Genomic DNA, 23,804 nt, shown 5'->3' on the forward strand with positions numbered 1-23,804 from the left:
TAGTAAATAAAGCTAACATATTGTTGTTCCGTTTCCTTATCAATATACAGTGTACATTATAATGTATATATTATCAATAAAACCAGCTTGTACAGAGGGTTATGGGTACTATAGTACATCAAGTTACACTACAACACTCACCAGTGTCGGGGTCTGTAGCTCGTACTACGATGACAGAGGTGCCAATGCCAGCGGTCTCCCTCAGACCCAGGCGGTTGTACTGCTGCTGGGTGAACACTGGTGCCTCGTCATTGGCATCCTCCACATACACTATCACCTGTAGTGGGAGACAGAGACACTGGGAGTCAGAGAGGTAGCTGGACAACTGCTCACAAGATGCTTACAGGTGTCATCCTTACTGCCCACTACAGCCCTTTCCCTTTTGCAAAATACTCTAACCTAGCACTATACTGTATGTCCTGTCCCACACCCTCTTCTCTCCCAATACACTACCTTCTCCTCTGTTATTTTCTAAACCCTGCCTCACATTCTCTCCTTTTTCATGCCCTATGTATGACCCTTACAGTCTCATCTTCTATGTTCTGCCATGTCCCCTCTCCTCTATCTCTATTCCCTATATTTAGACCCAATCCTCCCTCTCCCCGCCTCACCCGTACAGAGCTCCTCATCTTGCCTTGGTCACTTTTGTTGTTACACAAAATAAGTGCTTTTTGCATCCCGTTGATGCTGCCTGTTCTGAGCAGCCTGAGCTGCTAGTCTGCATGGAGCAGCTAGAGCTGCCAGTCTGCAAGGAGCTTCCAGTCTGCATGGAGCAGCCAGAGCTGCCAGTCTGCATGGAGCAGCTAGAGCTGCCAGTCTGCAAGGAGCTGCCAGTCTGCATGGAGCAGCTAGAGCTGCCAGTCTGCAAGGAGCTGCCAGTCTGCATGGAGCAGCTAGAGCTGCCAGTCTGCAAGAAGCTGCCAGTCTGCAAGGAGCTGCCAGTCTGCATGGAGCAGCTAAAGCTGCCAGTCTGCAAGGAGCTGCCAGTCTGCATGGAGTTGCCAGTCTGCATGGAACAGTCAGAGCTGTCAGTCTGCAAGAAGCCGCCAGAGCTGTCAATCTGCATGGAGCAGCCAGAGCAGCCATTCAGCATGGAGCAGCCAGAGCCGTCAGTCAGCATGAAGCAGCCAGAGCCGTCAGTCTGCCAGGATCTGCCAGTCAGCCAGACTCTTCCAGATCTGCCAGTCAGCCAGACTCTTCCAGATCTGCCAGTCAGCCAGACTCTTCCAGATCTGCCAATCAGCCAGACTCTTCCAGATCTGCCATTCAGCCAGACTCTTCCAGATCTGCCAGTCAACCAGACTCTTCCAGATCTGCTAGTCAACCAGACTCTTCCAGATCCGCCAGTCAGCCAGGATCTGCCGGATTCAACTGCCTGGCTGGGCTTCATCTCGGTGCTGGGCTTCTTCTCAGTACTGGGCTTCCTCTCAGTGCTGGGCTGCATCTCAGTACTGGGCTGCCCCTCAGTCCCGAGCTGCCCCTCAGTCCCGGGCTGCCCCTCAGTCCCGAGCTGCCCCTCAGTCCCGAGCTGCCCCTCAGTCCCGAGCTGCCTCAGTCCCGAGCTGCCCCTCAGCCACGAGCTGCTCCTCAGTTCAGTGGGGTTCTGGGTGAGGACTATTCGGCCATGGTCGGCGGCGAGGGTGGATCATCCCAGGACGCGAAGGGGAGGAACTATGACATTTATGGAGTGGGGTCCACGTCCCGAGCCGGAACCGCCACCATGGACAGACGCCCACCCGGACCCTCCCTATGGTTTTGAGGTGCGTTCGGGAGTCCGCACCTTAGGGGGGGGGGTTCTGTCACGCCTTGGTCTTAGTATTTTGTGTTTTAGTTAATTAGTTGGTCAGGCCAGGGTGTGACATGGGTTTATGTTTGTTGTATTTCTTAGTGGGGTTTTTTAGTTATTGGGATTGTGGCTGATTAGGGGTGTGTGTTGCATAGGTTTGGCTGCCTGAGGCGGTTCTCAATCAGAGTCTCGTTGTCTCTGATTGGGAACCGTATTTAGGTAGCCTGGGTTTCACTTTGTATTTCGTGGGTGATTGTTCCTGTCTCTGTGTTAGTGTTCACCAAACAGGCTGTATAGGTTTTTCACGTTCCGTTTGTTGTTTTTGTTATTTCATGTATCGTCATTTGTTCTATTAAAAACATGAGTAACCAACACGCTGCATTTCGGTCCGACTCTCTTTCGACAAACGAAGAACGCCGTTACACTATCCCCTCTCCCTTCCCTTCCCCTGCCTTGTCTCCTCTCCTCCCCTCCCCTGTTCTCTCCCCAGTCTCCCATTACCCTCCCCTGTCCCTTCCTCACTTACACGCAGCTCATTATCCTGCTCTGGTCACTGTTGTAGACCTCCATGTCCAGGCCTGTCCCCTCTCCCTCCCTCCCTTGATTGTTGTCTCTCATCGATCCCTGTCCACCCTCTCCATCTCCTCCCTCATCATCCTTCCTACTCTCCTTACCCGTACGGAGCTCCTCATCCTGCCCTGGTCACTGTTGTAGGCCTCCACCTCCAGCACATGGGAGCTGCTGCTCTCTCTGTCCAGAGCTCTCTGGCCCCGCATCACAAGCCCCGACAGCTCATTAATTCTGAACAGACCCTTACTGTTGCCTACACATGCAGAGAGAGATAGGGAGACACACACAGATAGACACAGAGAGAGAGAGATTGGGGTGGGGGGAGAGCGGGGGGGGATGGAGAGAGAGGCAGAGAGAGAAAGAGGGAGATAGGGGAGAGAGATAGTGAGAGGGGAAGAGAGAGACAGAGAGGGTTGAGAGTGATTGCATGCAGGATGGTCATGAGGGTATTGATATAAAGTATATTAAAATATTAATACTAGAATATCACCACATTGTAAAATGAATCACCAACATTGTAAAATGAATCTCTCCAAATCAAGTGTTACCCACTTGACACTGCATCTTTCAAATGAGTCCTTGAGCAGTTAAATATCTAATACCGTATGACTTATACAAATAAAGTTATGATTATGCATGAAGGTTATAATTAGCGTGCAGTGTTGACAGTCTTTTGTGTTTAGCTGTTTGTGTGCAGTGAGGCCTGAGAGTAGGTGTGAAAAGTATCACCACCTGGCAACTGGGAAAAGGATGGAATAAGTTGTACTCACCAGAGAGGATCCTGTACAGAACCCTGCCGTTCTCCCCCTGGTCTGAATCTGTGGCCTGCACCTGCAGACACAAACACATGTTAATAGCACAGACATATGCAGCCATTATACTCATTTACAACCACAGTGACTTGAAACCACACACCAATAGGCCTACATAGCTACAGTACATAAACATGTACACATATGTACACACACATACATGTGCGCGAACACAGGCATGCACACAGACACACACAGATGCTGACATTCATATTAACACATATTAATATGCAAGTGACCCACCCCACCCCCTCCAAATTCTGTGTAGTCCCATGGTTGACACAACAACTGCACCATGGCCCTGGCAACGAGTCCACAATGAAGATGTCTCTCTCTTTCTCCCCCCTTCTCTCTCTCTCTTTCTCCCTTTCTCTCTCTCTTTCACTTCTCTCTCCCTCACTCTCAATCTCCCTAACTCACTCTCTTCATCTCTTTCTTGTCTCTTTCTTCCTCTCACACCCTCCCTACCCCATCTCTCTCTCTCCCTCTACCAGTCTACATCCTATCTCTTGTTCTCTCTCTCTCTCTGAAAGGCAGGCATGGAGCCAGAGCAGCCAAAGACAAAAACACATCAGAGACAGCATGGCTCAACAGAGATAACTAGTGAGGCATGCTGAGCTGAGTAGAATATACTGAATCCAACCATGACTTCTGACTGGAGTTCTGAACTAAAATAGGCACAGAGATGTTGAAGCAAGATGAGACTGAGCAGACCCTGATCTTACCCTGCTTGTAGGACCTGTGGATATTCCTTGACAGATGCGTGCACAAGCATGCATGCACACGCACACCCATACACAAAACATGTTCACACACACACACACACACACACACAACATGTTCACACACACACACACACACACACACACACACACACACACACACACACACACACACACACACACACACACACACACACACACACACACACACACACACACCCACCCTTCCTCTCTCTCTTGCCCCCTGTGTGAAAAGAGGGGCCCTGTTTCAGTTTCATTAGCTTCATAAAGAGATTTAGAGGAGAAGAGAAAAAGGGGGGAAGGGGTGAGACGGGGAAAAGAGAGTAGAGGGTCTGATTGATGAGTAGGGTATTACACAGTGGACTGCACCACTTTGGCTATAAAAGGGGTGCAGAGCTTCCCAGTGTGTGTTACTAAGCCCAGATGTTATAAATTTAAGCATTTGCAGTGTTAGTATTGGGAGATAATTTTCTAAGCTCTTAGACGGTGTTGGAAATTGACCATTGTTTTAGGCTCCCCCAGTGGAAAACAAAGAATGTTTTGACCACTGTTCTGTTACCCCCTTGTCCTATCTGTCCCCTCTTCTTCTCTGTGCATTCCCTAACGCTCTCTTGAAAAGGCAGTGTGAGGGAGAAAAGGAATGTGGAAGCAAGGAAAAAGTTTGACTCACAGATGCTGTATGTGACTGAAAAAGGTAAAGTGTGTGTGTGTGTGTGTGTGTGTGTGTGTGTGTGTGTGTGTGTGTGTGTGTGTGTGTGTGTGTGTGTGTGTGTGTGTGTGTGTGTGTGCGTTTGCTGACATATGCTTATATGTGTTATGCCCACTTAGGTGAATGTGTGTTTGGGTCAGTATCAGTGCATGCATCTAAGTATGGAGTCACAGTCTGTGTGAGAGAGTAAGTGGATATTGGACAGTGAGAGATGTCTTTCTTTCGTGAGTTTGTGGTTTGTTTGTGGACATGCGTATACTGTAATATATTTTGTATTCAATATTTTGCGTCTGAGAGTGTGTGTGTGAGTGTGAATGTGTGAGCGAGTGTGTGTTGGGTGTTGGTGACTAACGAGATGATGGCTGCTCCAGTGGCCTTTCCACACGGATTTGCTGGCATTTGGTCTGAAAACTAATTTCACGTCCCGATGTGTTTTCCCCTAAACCGACAAGGCACGCGTTGTCTCTACCGAATTAAATACTATGACATTTGTGTGTGTTGCATCTCCTTCAGGGTATGATGGTAATAACCCCTCCTTAAAAAGCCTAAGTCAGCTTGGTTTAGCTTGGACAATAAGGCAAGACTTCCCATATCAAGAAAGCTGCTGTGGCACTCTGAAAGAGACTGGTGTACACGCACGCACGCACACACTCACACACAGACCACACCCACACACACACATGTCCACACACTTCTCATCTAACCTGTCATCTAACCTGTCATGACTTCTCTCCATTCCAGAACTTGGCGACTATGAACACCACCAGTGATCTAGCGGTCAACATCTCTTCCACCCTTTCTTTTACAAAATCACCACTACTTTTCAACCTATCCCGCCTGCCCACCTCCCTCTCTTCCTCCCCCCTGCCATCAGAGCCTCACAACCCATTGCTGACCATCATGGTGGTGTTAGGCCTCTCCCTGCTCCTGGCTGTCTGTGCTATCTTCCTGGCCGTGTGTTGTGGGTCGTCAGCCCAGACAGAGGAGGACTCAGTTGGGGGTTGTAGTTCAGGCGAGTCCCTGGTCTGCGGGCCTTATCTGTCATCGGAGCCCCAGCTCAAGCTGTGGAAGCGACTGGGCTCTGTACAGCGGTCATTCACCTCCTCATTCAGACGACCGCCCCAGCGCAGGCCCGAGTGCAGCACCCACTGCTCCCCAACCAGACAGCAACCTGACCACAGCAACTCACCCACCTTACCATGCCCTGCCTGTTTGACTATGTTACAGAGATATGACTACGCTCTGACCGTGAGATGAATGCAGGCCCGGTCATGGAGATGACCGCTTTGACTGTAACTTGACCAAAGCACTTAGACTTGACCACAGTCCTGCATGTCCATGGATGTACTGCTAACTGAACAATGACACTAACTTCTGATCAAATCCCCACTTCAAGATAACCACATGGACTGGTGGAGTAAAGGTTGTTTGGGCCATGTTGTTAATGACAAGAGAAGCAGGTGTAAGCCCAAGGTTCTTCCAAAAGGGATAACAGCCTACGTGGATGATGTTAATTGTTTTGTAAATTTTGATTGTTGTATTAGCTACAATCTTACAAAAAAAGGGTTCCAAAAGTGTTATTCAATTGTTCCCATGTAGAAACGTTTTGGGTTCCAAGTAGAACGCTCTGTGGAAAAGGGTTCTACCTTGAACCAAAAAGGGTTTTTCAAAGGGTTATCCTATGGGGACACCCAAAGAACCTGTTAAGGTTCTAGATAGCACCTTTTTTTCTAAGAGTGTAGAACAGTTTGTGTTATTATTTTATTGTATTAAAATGTAGTTTGTTTTAGAAAAATAAAAAGCTTTCTCAAGTTTGATTTCCTTAAGTGCATAATATTGTGTGTGTGTGTGTGTAGGTATATCCATGTGTGTAACCATGTGTATGCTTGTGTGTACCGGTATATGTATGTCTATGTATGCACGTGTTTGTGTGTGTCTGTGTGCATGTATGCATGACTGTGTGTGCGTGCTTACCTGCAATCATGTGCATGTGTATATATGTGCCGCGTGTGTGCCAGCCTGGCTGTGTACCTGCAGGATGCTGGATCCTATGGGGACATTCTCCAGTATGCTGGTCTCGTAGCTGTTCTGGAGGAAGATGGGTCTGTTGTCGTTCACGTCCAGTACTTCTACAAACACTGTGGCTGTGCCTGTCCTCCTGCTGCCTGCTGGACCATTGTCTGAGGGATACACACATTTACACATTACAAAACTAACACTGTGTCAGTGAGTTTGAGAGAAACTTGGTCGTGAATATACTTTGTGTATCAACAGTGGACAAATGAAGTAAGTAAGTCAAGATCTTTGCAATCTTTGCAAGTAAAACTAACTATAATTCAATCAATTGGTGCGAATGAAATGGAACAAGTCACATCCTCTAGATTCCTCTGAGTTCCAATTGATGAAAAGTTGTCATGGAAAGATCAAATTCAATTTGTCTGTAGCAAAGTGATAAAATGTGTTGGTATTATCAGAAAGATTAGTGGTTTGGTTAATCAGGCTTGCTTCCTAACACTCTACTATAGCTTAATTTACACATATCTCATTTATTGTAAAATTGTCTGGGCCAGTACATATGCCTCCTACCTACACAAATTACTCATCATAAAAGTAAATTTGCAAAGCTAGCCAACTCCTCTAATTACATAGCTCCATCTGCACCTTTGTTTAATAAACTCAATATCTTGTCTATTTATGACATTTATGTATGCCAATTATCATTTTCATCTACAAATACTGTACCTCCCTGACAGTTTACCTTTCAATGGATTCTTCAGGGTTAATTCTGAAATCCATTAATATAAACACAAAACATTGCGATAACCTTCATCCTCTCCACTGCCTCACCTCACATACTGTAGTCAATTCTCTATCAGATATAGAGGTACCATACTCTGGAATTCTTATATTCACATTGCCAAAACCTCCTCATCCCTCAATAACTTCAAGCGAATACTCTGGGTTAGCCTCATGAACCAAACTACTCAGTAATCTCCTCCATATAGCCCAACTCTCACACACTCACATCCACACATAAACACACACATTTAAACAAAACATATACTGTTTGCATTTTTTTGTGAACAATGATCGGTTCATTTGTACATTTATGATTAGTGAATTTTGTTATCTGTTTAAACAAACCTTTCTTTTGTTGTACTCATGTATTGTTTATTGTTTTTTTGTGGTGTAGTTTTTATGCAAGCCCTTTGGCTTCCAAACACATCTGGACACCATTTTCTATTGTTGTTTTTATCTGTATTGTTGTTTATCACCTATTTTATTTGGTGTAAATAAATGAAACCTTAATCATTAAAACCATACAATAGAAACCAAAAATGGACACAGTCTGAGCCTTTGTAAACCCCATTAAAAAAATCTGTATGGTTGTTTATCACTTATTTTATTTGGTGTAAATAAATCAAACCTTAATCATTAAAAACATACAATAGAAACCAAAAATGGACAAAGTCTGAGTCTTTGTAAACCCCATTTTTTAGAACATACCAGTGGGATACTCAAAGTTCAGCCATGCTCAATCACTTCTGAGGTAGTTACATGAGTAGTCTCTTCTCTGAATCCCCCCCTCTAAATACATACTCACAGTGAGGAGTCTGAACGGCCCTATCAGCACACACATGGTCATCCCAGAACAACTCAGATAAACTCAACAGTTTCAGCAACAACAAGAAACCTCAGACGTTGGCTGCATCCCAAATGACATCCTATTCCTTAGAAAAGTCCACTACTTTTAACTAGAACTTTATGTACCCCGGTCAAAAGTACTGCACTAAATAGGGAATAGGTTGGCATGTGGGATGCAAGCCTTCTTGGTCTCTCTTTGATAAGATCATGAAAAGCAACTGTCTTTTTCACTAAGTACATTGCTGGGTGAAATTGCAAATTGCTGGGAGATTACACATGGAGTATGTGACTTTCTTTACTTCAATAGATTAACGATTATAAAAAGGAACAGAGACCGTTGCACAACAAGACTTGCATGCATCACTTATCACTTCTCAATCTCACAGATGTACAAAAGGTCTAAATACACAGAGTAGAAAGAAAGATGAAAAATGCTCTTATCGGGCTAGGACTTACCGATAGCCTCTATGACAAGTGAGTATGTAGCCTGTGTCTCTCTGTCCAAGCCAACCACAGTCCGAACCACACCATCTCTGAAGCCAACACTGAATTTACCATCCTGGTTACCACCTGCAGAACACAACACACAGATGGTGGAGTATTACATGTATATATCTCGGCTATTCACTTATACACATGAATGAACGCAAGTATGCATGCACACACACATACACATAAACAAGTAGTAGCACATTCACATAATACAACTCTACGTCTTGCCCACCCACTCACACACACACACACAGTCTGCCATGGCCTTAGTTTGACCTCTGACCTGTGATGAAGTAGCTGAGCTCGGCGTTAAGGCCAGCATCATTGTCGGAGCAGTTGAGGCGAGCCACCACATGGTCCCTGGGGACGCTCTCCTGCAGGGACACGTTGTACACCTTGGGGAAGAAGGTGGGGGTCTCGTCGTTGGTATCTAGGACTGAGGGACACAGAGTGACAGGCAAGCAGACAGACAGACAAAGAGAGACAGAAAGACACATTGTCTCTTGTAAAATAACTTTAATCATGCTCAATAGGCAGACACGACAAGCAACACATTTAACAGATGGTCATTCTTCTCTCTCCCAGTGCTTCTAAAATATACAGTGCCTTGCGAAAGTATTCGGCCCCCTTGAACTTTGCGACCTTTTGCCACATTTCAGGCTTCAAACATAAAGATATAAAACTGTATTTTTTTGTGAAGAATCAACAACAAGTGGGACACAATCATGAAGTGGAACGACATTTATTGGATATTTCAAACTTTTTTAACAAATCAAAAACTGAAAAATTGGGCGTGCAAAATTATTCAGCCCCATTACTTTCAGTGCAGCAAACTCTCTCCAGAAGTTCAGTGAGGATCTCTGAATGATCCAATGTTGACCTAAATGACTAATGATGATAAATACAATTCACCTGTGTGTAATCAAGTCTCCGTATAAATGCACCTGCACTGTGATAGTCTCAGAGGTCCGTTAAAAGCGCAGAGAGCATCATGAAGAACAAGGAACACACCAGGCAGGTCCGAGATACTGTTGTGAAGAAGTTTAAAGCCAGATTTGGATACAAAAAGATTTCCCAAGCTTTAAACATCCCAAGGAGCACTGTGCAAGCGATAATATTGAAATGGAAGGAGTATCAGACCACTGCAAATCTACCAAGACCTGGCCATCCCTCTAAACTTTCAGCTCATACAAGGAGAAGACTGATCAGAGATGCAGCCAAGAGGTCCATGATCACTCTGGATGAACTGCAGAGATCTACAGCTGAGGTGGGAGACTCTGTCCATAGGACAACAATCAGTCGTATATTGCACAAATCTGGCCTTTATGGAAGAGTGGCAAGAAGAAAGCCATTTCTTAAAGATATCCATAAAAAGTGTCGTTTAAAGTTTGCCACAAGCCACCTGCGAGACACACCAAACATGTGGAAGAAGGTGCTCTGGTCAGATGAAACCAAAATTGAACTTTTTTGGCAACAATGCAAAACGTTATGTTTGGCGTAAAAGCAACACAGCTCATCACTCTGAACACACCATCTCCACTGTCAAACATGGTGGTGGCAGCATCATGGTTTGGGCCTGCTTTTCTTCAGCAGGGACAAGGAAGATGGTTAAAATTGATGGGAAGATGGATGGAGCCAAATACAGGACCATTCTGGAAGGAAATCTGATGGAGTCTGCAAAAGACCTGAGACTGGGACGGAGATTTGTCTTCCAACAAGACAATGATCCAAAACATGAAGCAAAATCTACAATGGAATGGTTCAAAAATAAACATATCCAGGTGTTAGAATGGCCAAGTCAAAGTCCAGACCTGAATCCAATCAAATCTGTGGAAAGAACTGAAAACTGCTGTTCACAAATGCTCTTCATCCAACCTCACTTTGCAAGGAGGAATGGGAAAAATGTTCAGTCTCTTGATGTGCAAAACTGATAGAGACATACCCCAAGCGACTTACAGCTGTAATCGCAGCAAAAGGTGGCGCTACAAAGTATTAACTTAAGGGGGCTGAATAATTTTGCATGCCCAATTTTTCAGTTTTTGATTTGTTAAAAAAGTTTGAAATATCCAATAAATGTCGTTCCACTTCATGATTGTGTCCCACTTGTTGTTGATTCTTCACAAAAAAATAAAGTTTTATATCTTTATGTTTGAAGTCTGAAATGTGGCAAAAGGTTGCAAAGTTCAAGGGGGCCGAGTACTTTCACAAGGCACTGTATGCTTCTGACCAGCAGGTAGTGCTATACTAAGCAAAATACTGTATTTTATCAATTTTTAATATGGTATAAAATTTGAATGTTGGACCAGCCATGACCTGTATTCACAAAGCGTCTCAAAGTAGGAGTGGTGATTTAGGATCAGGTCCCCCTGTCTTAGTCATTATGATCTGAAAGGCAAAACTGATCCTAGATCAGATTACAGGGCCAGATGCTTGCAAACCTGTGATGGTAAGGGTGCTGGTGGAGGTGCGTGGGTTCTGCCCTTGGTCGTACGCCACGATCCTCAGTTGGTACAGGCTAATCTGCTCGCGGTCCAGAGTTGCCGTTGAGTACAGCACACCCGTGGTGGTGTTGAGATAAAAATCAACGCGTGGCATGCCCACCAGTAGCCCCATGGTAACCATACCATTCTCCTCCTGATCAGGGTCCTCCACCTGGATCTGATGAAGGAGAGGAGATAGGAATTTAGAGAGAGAGAGTGAGGAGGAAGGGAGTGGAGAGGGAGAGAGAGAGAGAAGAGAGAGAGGAGAGGAGGAGGAGCAGATGAAAGGATGGAAGGGAAAGAGAGTAAAGGAAATGAAAGGGGAGATGGGAGAGGGGAAGAGTAAGATGAGATGTGGGGATAAGAGATAGAGGGGACCGAGCGGGACAAATATATGGAAGTGGTGGGGAGAATAGAAGTGAGAGGAGGACATGACAGACAGGGGAAAACAGAAACAAATAAACTATTTAATTAGCCCTCACACACTTCCATCTGATTCATCTGATACAATTACACAAGCATCTAACTCTAATGACATATCGTAATGGTGTACTGACCTTGAACACAGAGGATCCACTAGGCAGGCCCTCTGGCACCTCGGCCAAAAAGGGCAGGTTAAGGAAGATGGGGTCATTGTCATTAAGGTCCAGCAAGTTGACGTACACCGTGGTGCTGACTGAGGAACGCAGTGGAGGTCTGCCAACTGGAGTGGGCGCCAGAGGTACAAATACAGCATTTACAGGAGCACAAAACTCCAATAAAAGTTTTACCAGAGGTGGCTTAGACGAGCTAGTTATAGCCAACTGGTGTGCAACCATGGCAAAGTTGGTTTGACATTGGATAGCCTGGGGCTAGTTAGGGACCATCAATAAATTACACAATGTAAATGGGACAAAGTTCATATTTAACTTTTTTGGGCTTCATTAAATGCGTTTAATATTTTAATTTCTACAATTTATAGTTGGTTTGAGTTTTTTGTCACATAAATTTGGAGCCATTGACATTCAAAATATTGTGTAATTTACTGATGGTCCTTAATAGCCCAATGGGGATATCGAATGTGAACCAAATTGACCATGGTCATTACGATCGGGTCACATGCAGCTGCGCTCTGAATTGATGATTACTTACTGCCAGCTGTGGGCATTTGGGCAGGATTGAAATAAACGGTGCCCTTCATTCCTTGACATAGCATTTTTGCCTATCATTTCGTAAATCTCAGTTTTGGATGAGAATGACTTTATAACGAAAATTATCCTATTTAAACTTTGTAGTCAATTTTGAAATTAGAATACATGTTTCTGACTCATATCGATGCCACATAAGCCTTTTTCTAAATGAGAAGTGGCTTTTTGGGGCAGTTACTCTTTAAAGTAGAGACTCATATATGAACACACAATGTAATTTAGATAGTACATGCTGAGAGACTGACAGACTCATCAGCCCCAGACAGTCGCTCGCTCGCGTGAGCGCACACGCACACACACACACACACACACACACACACACACACACACACACACACACACACACACACACACATACACATACACATACACACACACACACACACACACACACACACACACACACACACGGTCTCAGTCCCAGAAAAATAGCTAGCCAGCCAGACACACAGAACAACAAACCAACCGACCAACCGACCGAGTTCTGGCCTGGTGTGGGACTCACGATCGACAGCAGACACGATGATGGTCCTCATGAGCAGGATGTCTTTTGGGTTGGACCTCTCTCTGTCCAGCACGGCCCCGCTGGTCCTGATCTTGCCTGTGCTGCTGTTGATGGTGTAGAAGGGGTTCTCTGGGCTGATGCTGTACACCACTGTCCCATTGTCCCCAACATCTGGGTCTATCGCTAGCACCTGGAGGGATGTATGGGGTGTGGGGGATGAGGGGGGAAGGGAAAGTGGGGAGAGGAGGGAGATGAGAGAAAGGAGGAGGGAGGGGAGAGAGGAGGAATGATGAAAGAAAGAAGGAATGAGTCTTAGTGGGGGAAAATCTGACAATCACTTCAACAGCACCGCAAAACAACCTAATATCTAACGTGATAGGTAATGTATACGCTGGGCCGAGATTGCGGCATGATTTTTTTAAAGAGCTGATCAATTATTCACTGCACTGACGAAGAAAATGCTGGAAACTGGTTAATTAGTCAATAGAGGAACAAAGGTTTTTTGTTCTGTCTTTTCTGATGGACTACACTGAAATTGCAACCAACTTTCTATGGTTTGTTTAAAAAATAACTATATTTTGGAGATTATTATGTTTTCAAATAACCAAAAGTGAGTGAGAAGAAGCCCATTCTTGAACATGGGGTGAGACATTCTTACCAATTTGCAAATAAAGTCAGTTTGTTAATTTTTTCAGTTTTTAGAGGGAGAGAAACCAATAGCCTACCGTCGCCTCATGGGTTGCAGCCGGCACGGGTATTGAACCAGCATCTGTGGTAATGCAGTTTGCACTCCAATGCACTGTCTTAGACCACTGCTCCACTTGGGAGGCCCCATATACAATGTTTTGCTGATCAATTTCCTTGCACAAAGTATCTATTGTCCTGCTAATAGCCCATAATGGTTCTGTTCAACGTGACCGGCCGGGAGTAGGCTACAGTACCAGATACAGTAAGAGCAAAACAATCCTAACATTTCCACACCATAATTGTAGTCTAACCAAAACACAAATGGGGATTCAGTGAAAATAAAAGTCTCATTGATTTATCAAGCTCTGTCTTGACCTCTGAATGCTGTGTTTTTCTTCCACTTGCCTCTTTTATTGCATTTTCCAGTAAGCATAATCAGTGTTCTAACTCCCCTTTGCACTGGTCTGGAGCAGTGAATCAGTGACACAGAGCACTGTACTAAACCACAAATGAATGATATGTCCCGCAGCATAAATCTCAAAACGTTTAGTTGAGCAACCACTGTAGTAGTCTTTCTTGGATGCTCTTCACTCTCTCCTTGTGTATCTGTCTTTAATTTGAGCACTTTATCCATCATCGTGGAACGAGAGAGGAATGGAGTGATAAAGAGGTGAGGAAAGAACAAGTGGTGGTGTTGGAAATGAGAATTTTGTTTGTCTTTCTCCTTCTCTTCACTTCCTCCCTATGTACGTAAAGTCTGCTGCTTCAGTGTCTTTAGATATTTTTGTCAGATGTTACTATGGAATACTGAAGTATAATTACAAGCATTTCATAAGTGTCTAAGGCTTTTATTGACAATTACATGAAGTTGATGCAAAGAGTGAATATTTGCTGTGTTGATCCTTCTTTTTCAAGACCTGTGCAATCTGCCCTGACATGCTGTCAATTAACTTCTGGGCCACATCGTAGGCTGAATGGCTGCTCTGGCGGATCCTGGCTGAATGGCGGCTCTGGCGGATTGTGGCAGCTCTGGACAGGCGGGAGACTCTGGCAGCTCTGGACAGGCGGGAGACTCTGGCAGCTCTGGACAGGCGGGAGACTCTGGCAGCTCTGGACAGGCGGGAGACTCTGGCAGCTCTGGACAGGCAGGAGACTCTGGCAGCTCTGGACAGGCGGGAGACTCTGGCAGCTCTGGACAGGCGGGAGACTCTGGCAGCTCTGGACAGGCGGGAGACTCTGGCATCACTGGACAGGCGGGAGACTCTGGCAGCACTGGACAGGCGGGAGACTCTGGCAGCTCTGGACAGGCGGGAGACTCTGGCAGCTCTGGACAGGCGGGAGACTCTGGCAGCTCTGGACAGGCGGGAGACTCTGGCAGCTCTGGACAGGCGGGGGACTCTGGCAGCTCTGGACAGGCGGGAGACTCTGGCAGCACTGGACAGGCGGGAGACTCTGGCAGCTCTGGACAGGCGGGAGACTCTGGCAGCTCTGGACAGGCGGGAGACTCTGGCAGCTCTGGACAGGCGGGAGACTCTGGCAGATCTGGACAGGCGGGAGACTGCCGGCACTGGTGGTACTGGGCCGAGGACACGCACCTCAGGGCGAGTGTGGGGAAGAAGAACAGGGAGTACTGGGCTCTGGACACGCACAGGAAGCCTGGTGCGGGGGGCTGCCACCGGAGGGCTGGTGCATGTAGGTGGCACTGGATAGACCGGACCGTGCAGGTGCACTGGAGCTCTTGAGCACCGAGCCTGCCCAACCTTACTTGGCTCGATGCCCACTCTAGCCCGGCCGAACATATAGGTGCTGATATGTACCGCACCTGGCTATGCAAATACCTGCACTGGAGACACCGTGCGCTCCATAGCATAACACAGTGCCTGCCCTTGGTTAAAATGTCGCTAACAACTGTCGCCCTCCATGGTAAGATTCACAGGACATGATGAAATCAACAGGTCTCCCACCTGGCTCCCGAGTTCATCAGCCACACTTCCTGTTGTCAAATTTGTGCCACCCCTATTATATTGCAATTTCTTACATTTTTGGACTTTTGTCTGACATCAAAACAAAACAAAACACATATTATGATAATCAAATATGACAAAAGTATGTTCATTTTGCAGTGTTCCACTTGGCATTGGACACCGTGCATACTCCGTGTATATTGTTGTTTGTTCTTTGTATTGTTGTTTCTTGTATATTATTGTTACAGTGCAAATATGTTCCCATTAATTTTTGTCAATTTCAGGGGAAAGTTCCCTTACAGGGCTAAGTGCCACTAACAAAGATAACTACCCACACTGAAAGGAGGGAAAAAGGGCTACCTAAGTATGAATCCCAATCAGAGACAACGATAGACATCTGTCTCCGATTGAGGACCATACCCGGCCAACACATAGAAACACAAATCATAGAAATAAAGGACATAGAATTGCCCACCCAAATCAAACCCTGACCAAACCAAAAAGAGACATAAAAAAGGCTCTCTAAGGTCAGGGCGTGACACAAGCGATATGATGACACTGGCTCTCATGAAGACCGCCACAGGAAAGGAGGACACAGAGTTACATTTGCTGCAGAGGATAAGTTAATTAGAGTTAAATGCACCTCCGATTGCTGCCCAAATAAATGCTTCATGGAGTTCAAGTAACAGACACATCTCAACATCAACTTTTCAGAGGAGACTGCGTGAATCCGGCCTTTTTGCTGCAAAGAAACCACTACTAAAGGACACCAATAAGAAGAAAACACTTGCTTTGGCCAAGAAACACCATCAATGGACATTAGACCAGTGGAAATCTGTCCTTTGGTCTGATGAGTCCACATTTGAGATTTTTGGTGCCAGCCACAGTGTCTTTGTGAGACAAGGAGGTGGTGAATGGATGATCTCCACATGTGTGGTTCCCACCGTGAAGCATGGAGGATGAGGTGTTTTATTTTTATTTTTTTTATTTTACCTTTATTTAACCAGGCAAGTCAGTTAAGAACAAATTCTTATTTTCAATGATGGCCTGGGAACAGTGGGTTAACTGCCTGTTCAGGGGCAGAACAACAGATTTGTACCTTGTCAGCTCGGGGGTTTGAACTCGCAATCTTCCGGTTACTAGTCCAACGCTCTAACAACTAGGCTACCCTGCCACCCCGTGTGATGGTGTGGGGGTGCTTTGCTGGTGACACTGCTAGTGATTTATTTAGAATTCAACATGGCTACCACAGGATTCTGCAGCGATATGCTGGTTTGCTTCCTCAGTTTGTCAACAGGACAATGACCCAACACACTTCCAGGCTGTGTAAGGGCTATTTGACCAAGAAGAAGAGTGATGCATCAGATGACCTGGCCTCCACAATCACCCAATTGAGATGGTTTGAGATGAGTTGGACAACAGAGTTATGGAAAAGCAGCCAACAGGTGCGCATCATATGTGGGAACTCATTCAAGACTGTTGGAAGAGCATTCCAGGTGAAGATGGTTAAGAGAATGCCAAGCGTGTGCAAAGCTGTCATCAAGGCAAAGGGTGGCTACTTTGAAAAATCTAAAATCTAAAATATATTTTGATTTGTTTAACACTTTTTTGGTTACATAGTTTTGATGGTTTCACTAATATTCTACAATGTAGAAAATATTAACAGTAAGAAAGACCCTTGAATGAGTAGGTGTGTCCAAATTTTTGACTGGTACTGTATGTCCAGGAGTTAATTTGCACTGTTGGACACTTGTTGTATTTTTCCACTTACTGTCAGAACATAGCGGGTTAGGTATACATATGCTCACTGCAATCAAGTCTTTCCGTTACCAAAATGTACTACATGTAGAAATGTCACTCACCCCCGAATTCTAAACCTCATGTATTGTATGTCTCACAGTTGAGTTGTCGTCTTTCTGTTCGAGCACAGTAGGTTAGGCTGTATCAAGCATGTATTTGTCTGTCAGCAGACTCTGCACTACCTGTAGAAGTGTCTCTTTATCCCTTATCCATTTAGTATGTTTCCTCTGGATACACATTGTACAGCACAGTCAATTTATTTCCTCCAAAATACCCTGCAGTCATATCCAATCAAAGGAAAAATAATTTAAGTTTGTTTAAGGTTCCAATTTACTTTCACTTAACTAGGCAAGTCAGTTACGAACAAATTCTTATTTTCAACGACAGCCTAGGAACACTGGGTTAACTGACTTGTTCAGGGGCAGAACAGCATATTTTTACCTTGTCAGCTCAGGGATTCGATCTTGCAACCTTGCGGTTACTAGTCCAACGCTCTAACCCCTAGGCTACCTGCCAAACCACAGATGAAAGAGAACAGGAAAAATCCTATCCACAAAAAAGTGTAAAGTGGTTGAAAAGGCAGCGGTCTGTCTGTCTCATGGAGTCTGCTCACCACAAAAGAACTTGCTAATTTATTCATATCTACTGTACAAGCCATAGTTCATTTCTGGGGGTCAGGGCATCAAATGTCAAAGATCAAGGCAAGCTGAACTCACAGAGATGACGTCAGTGTCGATGGGGCTCATCTCCACCACGTTGGCGTGGTAGGGCTCGTCTCGCCACATGGGGGAATTGTCATTTATGTCCAGGATGGTGATGTTCACCTGGAGGGAGGAGTAGAAAGGGTTAATGACTGTTTTGAGTTCAGTTAAAGTCTTCAAGATAGAGAAGAGGTGGAGAGAGAGAGAAATGGAGAGACAGAAAGGGAGAGAAAGAGAGAGAGAGCGAGAAAAAGAGAGAGAAAGAGAGAGAAGCATCTAAATGATCTGAGAGCAATAAGAAACATGAAGATGTGAGAATGGAGGTCGTTACCGTGGCAATGCCAGTCTTTTGCAGTGGCCCCACCCCTCCATCCACAGCTCTAACAATCAGGATGTACTCTGACTTCAGCTCTCTGTCCAGTAAGGCTGTAGTGGTTATCTCTCCTGAAACACACAGGTAATGCATAGGTCAAACACACATCAGACACACCACAGCATGTACAGAAACACACAGACGCGCATGTAACGGGGTTAAGTGTTCTGCTAACAGCTTTGCTTCCTCAAACGGACCAACGGTTTGAGCCACCCAAAGGCACTGATTGGATGGCTCCATCAGCAACATTTCAAGCTAGCTGTGGAGTGAGCTTACAGCACGTTCTTAATTGCTTTGCACCACAGTGACTCAGTTCCTCATTTTACGATCGGATCCCCTGCCGCTTTTGGTTGCGCCCGGTTCCCAGAGGCAGCCAGCCAATGCATTGCTTTGGTCTGAAGTAACAGTTCTGCAGCACACACTATGCTCTCTCTCTCTTTCTCTTTGTAGTGTTCGCTGAGGAGGGGTAGCTACAGGGCTCGAAATTAATCACCTGTCTGAGATAATTCAAAACAGACTCTGGATCCAAAATTCATAGAACCACTACATTATTTTTTTTTACAGCAATGAGGCTGATGCAACAGATCAGACCCTTTAGCTTAAATTGTTGATTAACTTCTTCATATTATAAGCGCAGAAATGCACACACGGCAGTAGGATATGCACGAATATTCCATAATGCAATTAGCGGGAACACACTGTTCTAAAAAGCGCACTGCACATGTGAGTGATTTTATGTGACAGAAATTAAAACATCTGTTACAAATGTAGAAAGAGGGGATATCTAAAAGACGCAAACATTAGCATGGGTTGCTAATATGACTAGGATTGCGTCTTAAGCTGCTGGACAATGAAATTATGTTGATTTGAAAACCAATAGAATATGAAAGAAATGCTGGTTCCAATTGCGTAAGGAAGTGTTTATAAAATAAATCCCCTTAACATTTCTATGACCTGATTTTGGCAAGGCTACTTTGAAACAAGGTAAGACATGCCTCATAAAATGAGGATGGAAGTGCAGGACATACAATTTTTGTGGGGAGTGCAGAGGATTTTAAGTAAATGAATGAATGGCTACATAGCTAGCTAGCTCACTACACTCTACAATTCATAATAGACTGGCACTACGTAGTCAGATAGATAGCTATACCTATTGCCAGAAAGTAAATAAATAGTTCAGCTAATAAAAACAGAATCTAATTCATGTTAATAAGCTAACCTCAACAGTATTATGGCCAGCCATCTTTGTCATATGATAATGTTTTTTGGTCATATGGCAGGATTCAAAGATAGGCAATAGAAAGAGTGATAGAGAGAGCACCACCCATGTTGAGGCAGGCAGAGGACTAACATGTAATCAGGTGAGAATTTGAGTTATAAGGCACTATCAGTTCAACTCCTCATCTTTGCTGACTGTAGCCCAAAACAGTCGTTGCCTGCCTTCTGATTTAATTTGGTTGTCATGGCAGGGGTCAGAGACAGTCAGTAGAGAGAGGGAGAGCACAACCATGTTGAGGCACAGTGAGAGGACGAACAGATCATCATGTGACAATTTGGAATTGTAGTTATAAGGCTGTCTGGTAAAGCACTTTGCACAGCAATTTATATTGCACACAGATTGGAACTATCGGTTCAACTTCTCATCTTTGCTGAGTGTAGCCCATTTGCTATAGCAAATGTTGTTGCCTGAATTTGTATTTAATTTGGTTGTCATGGAGGTAGAAGACATGGCTGTGCTTAACAATGGCGCAAAGCAGATTGAATTATGATGCCGTCTGTCATATCCACCAGGTGAATCTGGATACCAAAGATAGGAAAACAATATGCCCAAAATGTATTTGGTGCATTTAAGTGAATTGAGACTGTAGATCTGACCCCTTTCTGTTCCACTATATGCCCATCTTTGTATAAGGTTGATGGTGAATGACATTTTTTTTGCTACGTATTTTTGTATGATGCCATACTGATTGGTTTATTTTAAAGTATATTGCTTGATCCATATTGAAGAGTTATATTTTGACTCTCACTCATTATTTTATTAATTAATACTGCAATTAAATTGTGTAACCAAGTAAGACATTTCTGGAGTCAGATTGCCTTGACTCCTTTTAAGTTAATTTGGTATAAGAAATTAGTTATTCAAGACCATACAAGTTACTAGCCAAGCGTGGTGAAGGGTACACCAATAGAATAATGGGTTTTGGCATATACTGGTGGATTGTTTATCAACAAAACTGAGATGTATGCAACTATGGGGCAAAACAGACAGGGTTGGCTTAGATGTTGGACCACTGTAAGCCATATTTCGTCTCCAAAGTTTATTGAAGACATGAATAGATTTGCACACTTGTTGTCTCTCAAATACATTGTTGCAGTTGTTGGTTAGCTAGCTTAGCCATATTAGCATTGACATAAAAAAACACCTCAAAACAAGACATGGTATCAATAACAAGATGAAACAAGCTTAAACGAGCCACGTACAATTCCCCACATGGCAGTTTGTTGTCATTCTTGCTATCAATCTGGCCATCCAGAATCACAACAACACACAGACTACTGCCCCATGAAAACGCTCACAACGTTTTTGTGACGTTGTCAGCCAACCCATCTATTTAAATGTAATTAAAGATGGAGTGTGGTGGTGACTTTCTGAACAGTTAACATTAAGAACACGGTTTTAAGTAATATAGAAAAAAATATGGGGTTTCAGTTGTGATTGGGGTATACTGACCAATTTATCAGGACATTTCTTGATACATTTTCCCCTCAAAATTCACCAGAAATAACAATTTCACAGCTGTTACCAAAACATCTGAGAGGGGTGTTGACACCGGAACCCATTGACCCTTACCACCACAATATCCAACACAAAGTTGCGCCTTGCACACACACGCAAACACACTCACCTGATCGTGTGTTGAGGCGGAACTGGGAGGAGCCCTGTAGGGAGTAGATGAGTGAGGCCTGTCCAAACTCCCGGGAGGCGTCCAGATCAGTGGCATTCACAAACACAACCGTCGCCCCTGAGGAAGAGAGAGAGGGAAGGAGTGAGTGAGAAAGAGGGGAAGAAAGAGGAAGGGATATCAAGAGTCAGGTGTACAAATATATATGAGGAGTGAAAGAGAGGGGGAGCAAGAGGGGGAAGGGTCAGTGAGAGAGGCATCTTTCAACCTCCACTCTATCACACTCAGCTACACTGACAGAGAATGGTACTGAGTCGGTTTATGGATTAGTGGATTCTCAGCAGCTTGTTTGGTATTATGGTCCATGCATGGAAGAGCCCTGATAAATATCCAGGGAAGGTGATGAGAGGCTAGGTCCAGAGCCCCATGGTTAGCTAGTTAAGTTAGCTCCAAGATCCACCCCCACTTTGCTTTCAAATTGGCACTTCAATGTGTGTGTGTGTGTGTGTGTGTGTGTGTGTGTGTGTGTGTGTGTGTGTGTGTGTGTGTGTGTGTGTGTGTGTGTGTGTGTGTGTGTGTGTGTGTGTGTGTGTGTGTGTGTGTGTGTGTGTGTGTGTGTGTGTGTGTGTGTGTGTAGTGTGTGTGTGTGTGTGTGTGTGTGTGTGTGTGTGTGTGTGTGTGTGTGTGTGTGTGTGTGTGTGTGTGTGTGTGTGTGTGTGTGTGTGTGTGTGTGTGTGTGTGTGTGTGTGTGTGTGTGTGTGACGCATTTGCCAAGCTCTGCAGCAGCTCTGGCGGACGAGGGAATAGTCACTTATCTCAATTCATCCAGTGATTGGAAACAAAACTATTGTATACTCTGAATACATGCATGAGAATGAATAGTGATAGTAATTTAACTGCACTGGCCTGCTAAGCACTTAAAAATAATATATAAAACTACATAAGAAAATATGAGACAAGAGGGGATACAAGTCGTGACATGAAAAACGACCCAAAGCAAAGAAAGGAATATCATTGAAACTCAAGGTAAAGATGTGATAGGGTGAGGTTTGGCCATTAAACTAGTCTATTATTATTGTACAAGGCCATTGTAATGATCTACAGTATATCAAAGCTGTTTGAATTGAACGGAAGGAATGAATGGACACACAGTTTCAGCCATTGACCGAAGTGTAACACCAGTCTGAAAATGTGACTTATTGTCCTTGTTTCCACCACTCCTGGCCTCTCTCCTAAAGCGCATTGGAGGATAGAGGAAGCAGGGTTTTTGAAGGGTAATTTTTAGACACAACCCAGCTGTCTTCTGTGAGTGACTCCAACCATAGATATATAATTGTTTATGTAATAAAGGGATTTAATTTGACTACGTAATGCATTCATGACATATAAAAGTATGTTTATTTCGGTGGGCGAGGGTGAAATAACTTGTAGTATTGGACAGCATCTGGATGTCACCGTAACATGTCAATTAGCTAACGTAACGACAATCCATTGCAAAATGAATGCAAATGATCCATGCAACAGTATTGTATCGAGGTGGTTCCAACGTGAGTTTCTTCATTCTGGTCAGTAATTGCTTCCCACCGGGCAGCTGTAGGCTGTCACATGTCGTTAGCAGGAGCTAACGTGTTCAACTTGTTCTTTCCCACTTGACTTAATTTTGAGTAGGCTAGCAGCCTACACGACAAATAACTTGTAACATTGGTAGAAACCATCTTGAAACCAGCTTGCGGCAACACAACAACACGGGGCACAGTGTCCTTCACTCTCGCTGAGGAGAGGGAAGTAGCTAGATAGGGTATACAATATTGGTAGAGAGAAATAGCTAGATAGTGTATCCAATATCAGGCCAGGGTGACAGCTAAAGCACATTTATTGTAGTGATTTTCACTGAAAATGTGCAACTACGCCATTACTGTTTAGATTTTATTTAAAAAAATAACCAACAAATTGGTTAATTGGTGAAATGCTTACATACAAGCCCATACCAAAAAAATTAAGAGGTGAATATAACAAATAATTAAAGAGCAGCAGTAAAAAAAACAATAGCTGGGCTATATACAGGGGGTACCGGTACAGAGTCAATGTGTGGGGGCACCGGTGTCGAGGTAATTGAGGTAATATGTACATTTAGGTAGAGTTATTAAAGTGACTATGCATAGATAATAACAGAGAGTAGCAGCAGCGTAGAAGAGGAGAATGGGCAATGCAAATAGTCTGGGTAGCCATTTGATTAGATGTTCAGGAGTCTTATGGCTTGGGGTTAGAATCTGTTTAGAAGCCTCTTGGACCTAGACTTGGCGCTCTGGTACCGCTTGCTGTGCGGTAGCAGGAAAACAGTCTATGGCTAGGGTGGCTGGAGTCTTTGAAAACTTTTAGGGCCTTCCTCTGACAGGATGCCGTCAGAGGAACCCATCAGGATGCTTTTGATGGTGCAGCTGTAAAAC

At 44.5% G+C, this 23,804-nt stretch overlaps 1 protein-coding gene across 2 annotated transcripts in view; it reads right to left on the minus strand.

Annotated features, from left to right (window-relative positions):
- The window catches only part of LOC135504722 (cadherin-23-like), a 611,744-nt gene that overhangs the window by 193,432 nt on the left and 394,508 nt on the right, over positions 1 to 23,804 (minus strand). For both annotated transcript variants that reach the window (XM_064923533.1, XM_064923534.1), the window contains 12 exons: positions 21,361 to 21,477; positions 18,413 to 18,525; positions 18,097 to 18,204; positions 12,930 to 13,119; positions 11,795 to 11,940; positions 11,196 to 11,415; positions 9,041 to 9,193; positions 8,722 to 8,835; positions 6,652 to 6,800; positions 3,127 to 3,187; positions 2,461 to 2,609; positions 142 to 277 (listed from right to left, as the gene is read on the minus strand). In XM_064923533.1, coding sequence (XP_064779605.1) covers positions 142 to 277; positions 2,461 to 2,609; positions 3,127 to 3,187; positions 6,652 to 6,800; positions 8,722 to 8,835; positions 9,041 to 9,193; positions 11,196 to 11,415; positions 11,795 to 11,940; positions 12,930 to 13,119; positions 18,097 to 18,204; positions 18,413 to 18,525; positions 21,361 to 21,477 — 1,656 coding nt within the window. The remainder of the gene's footprint in view (positions 1 to 141; positions 278 to 2,460; positions 2,610 to 3,126; positions 3,188 to 6,651; positions 6,801 to 8,721; positions 8,836 to 9,040; positions 9,194 to 11,195; positions 11,416 to 11,794; positions 11,941 to 12,929; positions 13,120 to 18,096; positions 18,205 to 18,412; positions 18,526 to 21,360; positions 21,478 to 23,804) is intronic.

The sequence above is a fragment of the Oncorhynchus masou genome, chromosome 18, assembly GCF_036934945.1.
Source record: "Oncorhynchus masou masou isolate Uvic2021 chromosome 18, UVic_Omas_1.1, whole genome shotgun sequence".
Taxonomy (NCBI): domain Eukaryota; kingdom Metazoa; phylum Chordata; class Actinopteri; order Salmoniformes; family Salmonidae; genus Oncorhynchus; species Oncorhynchus masou.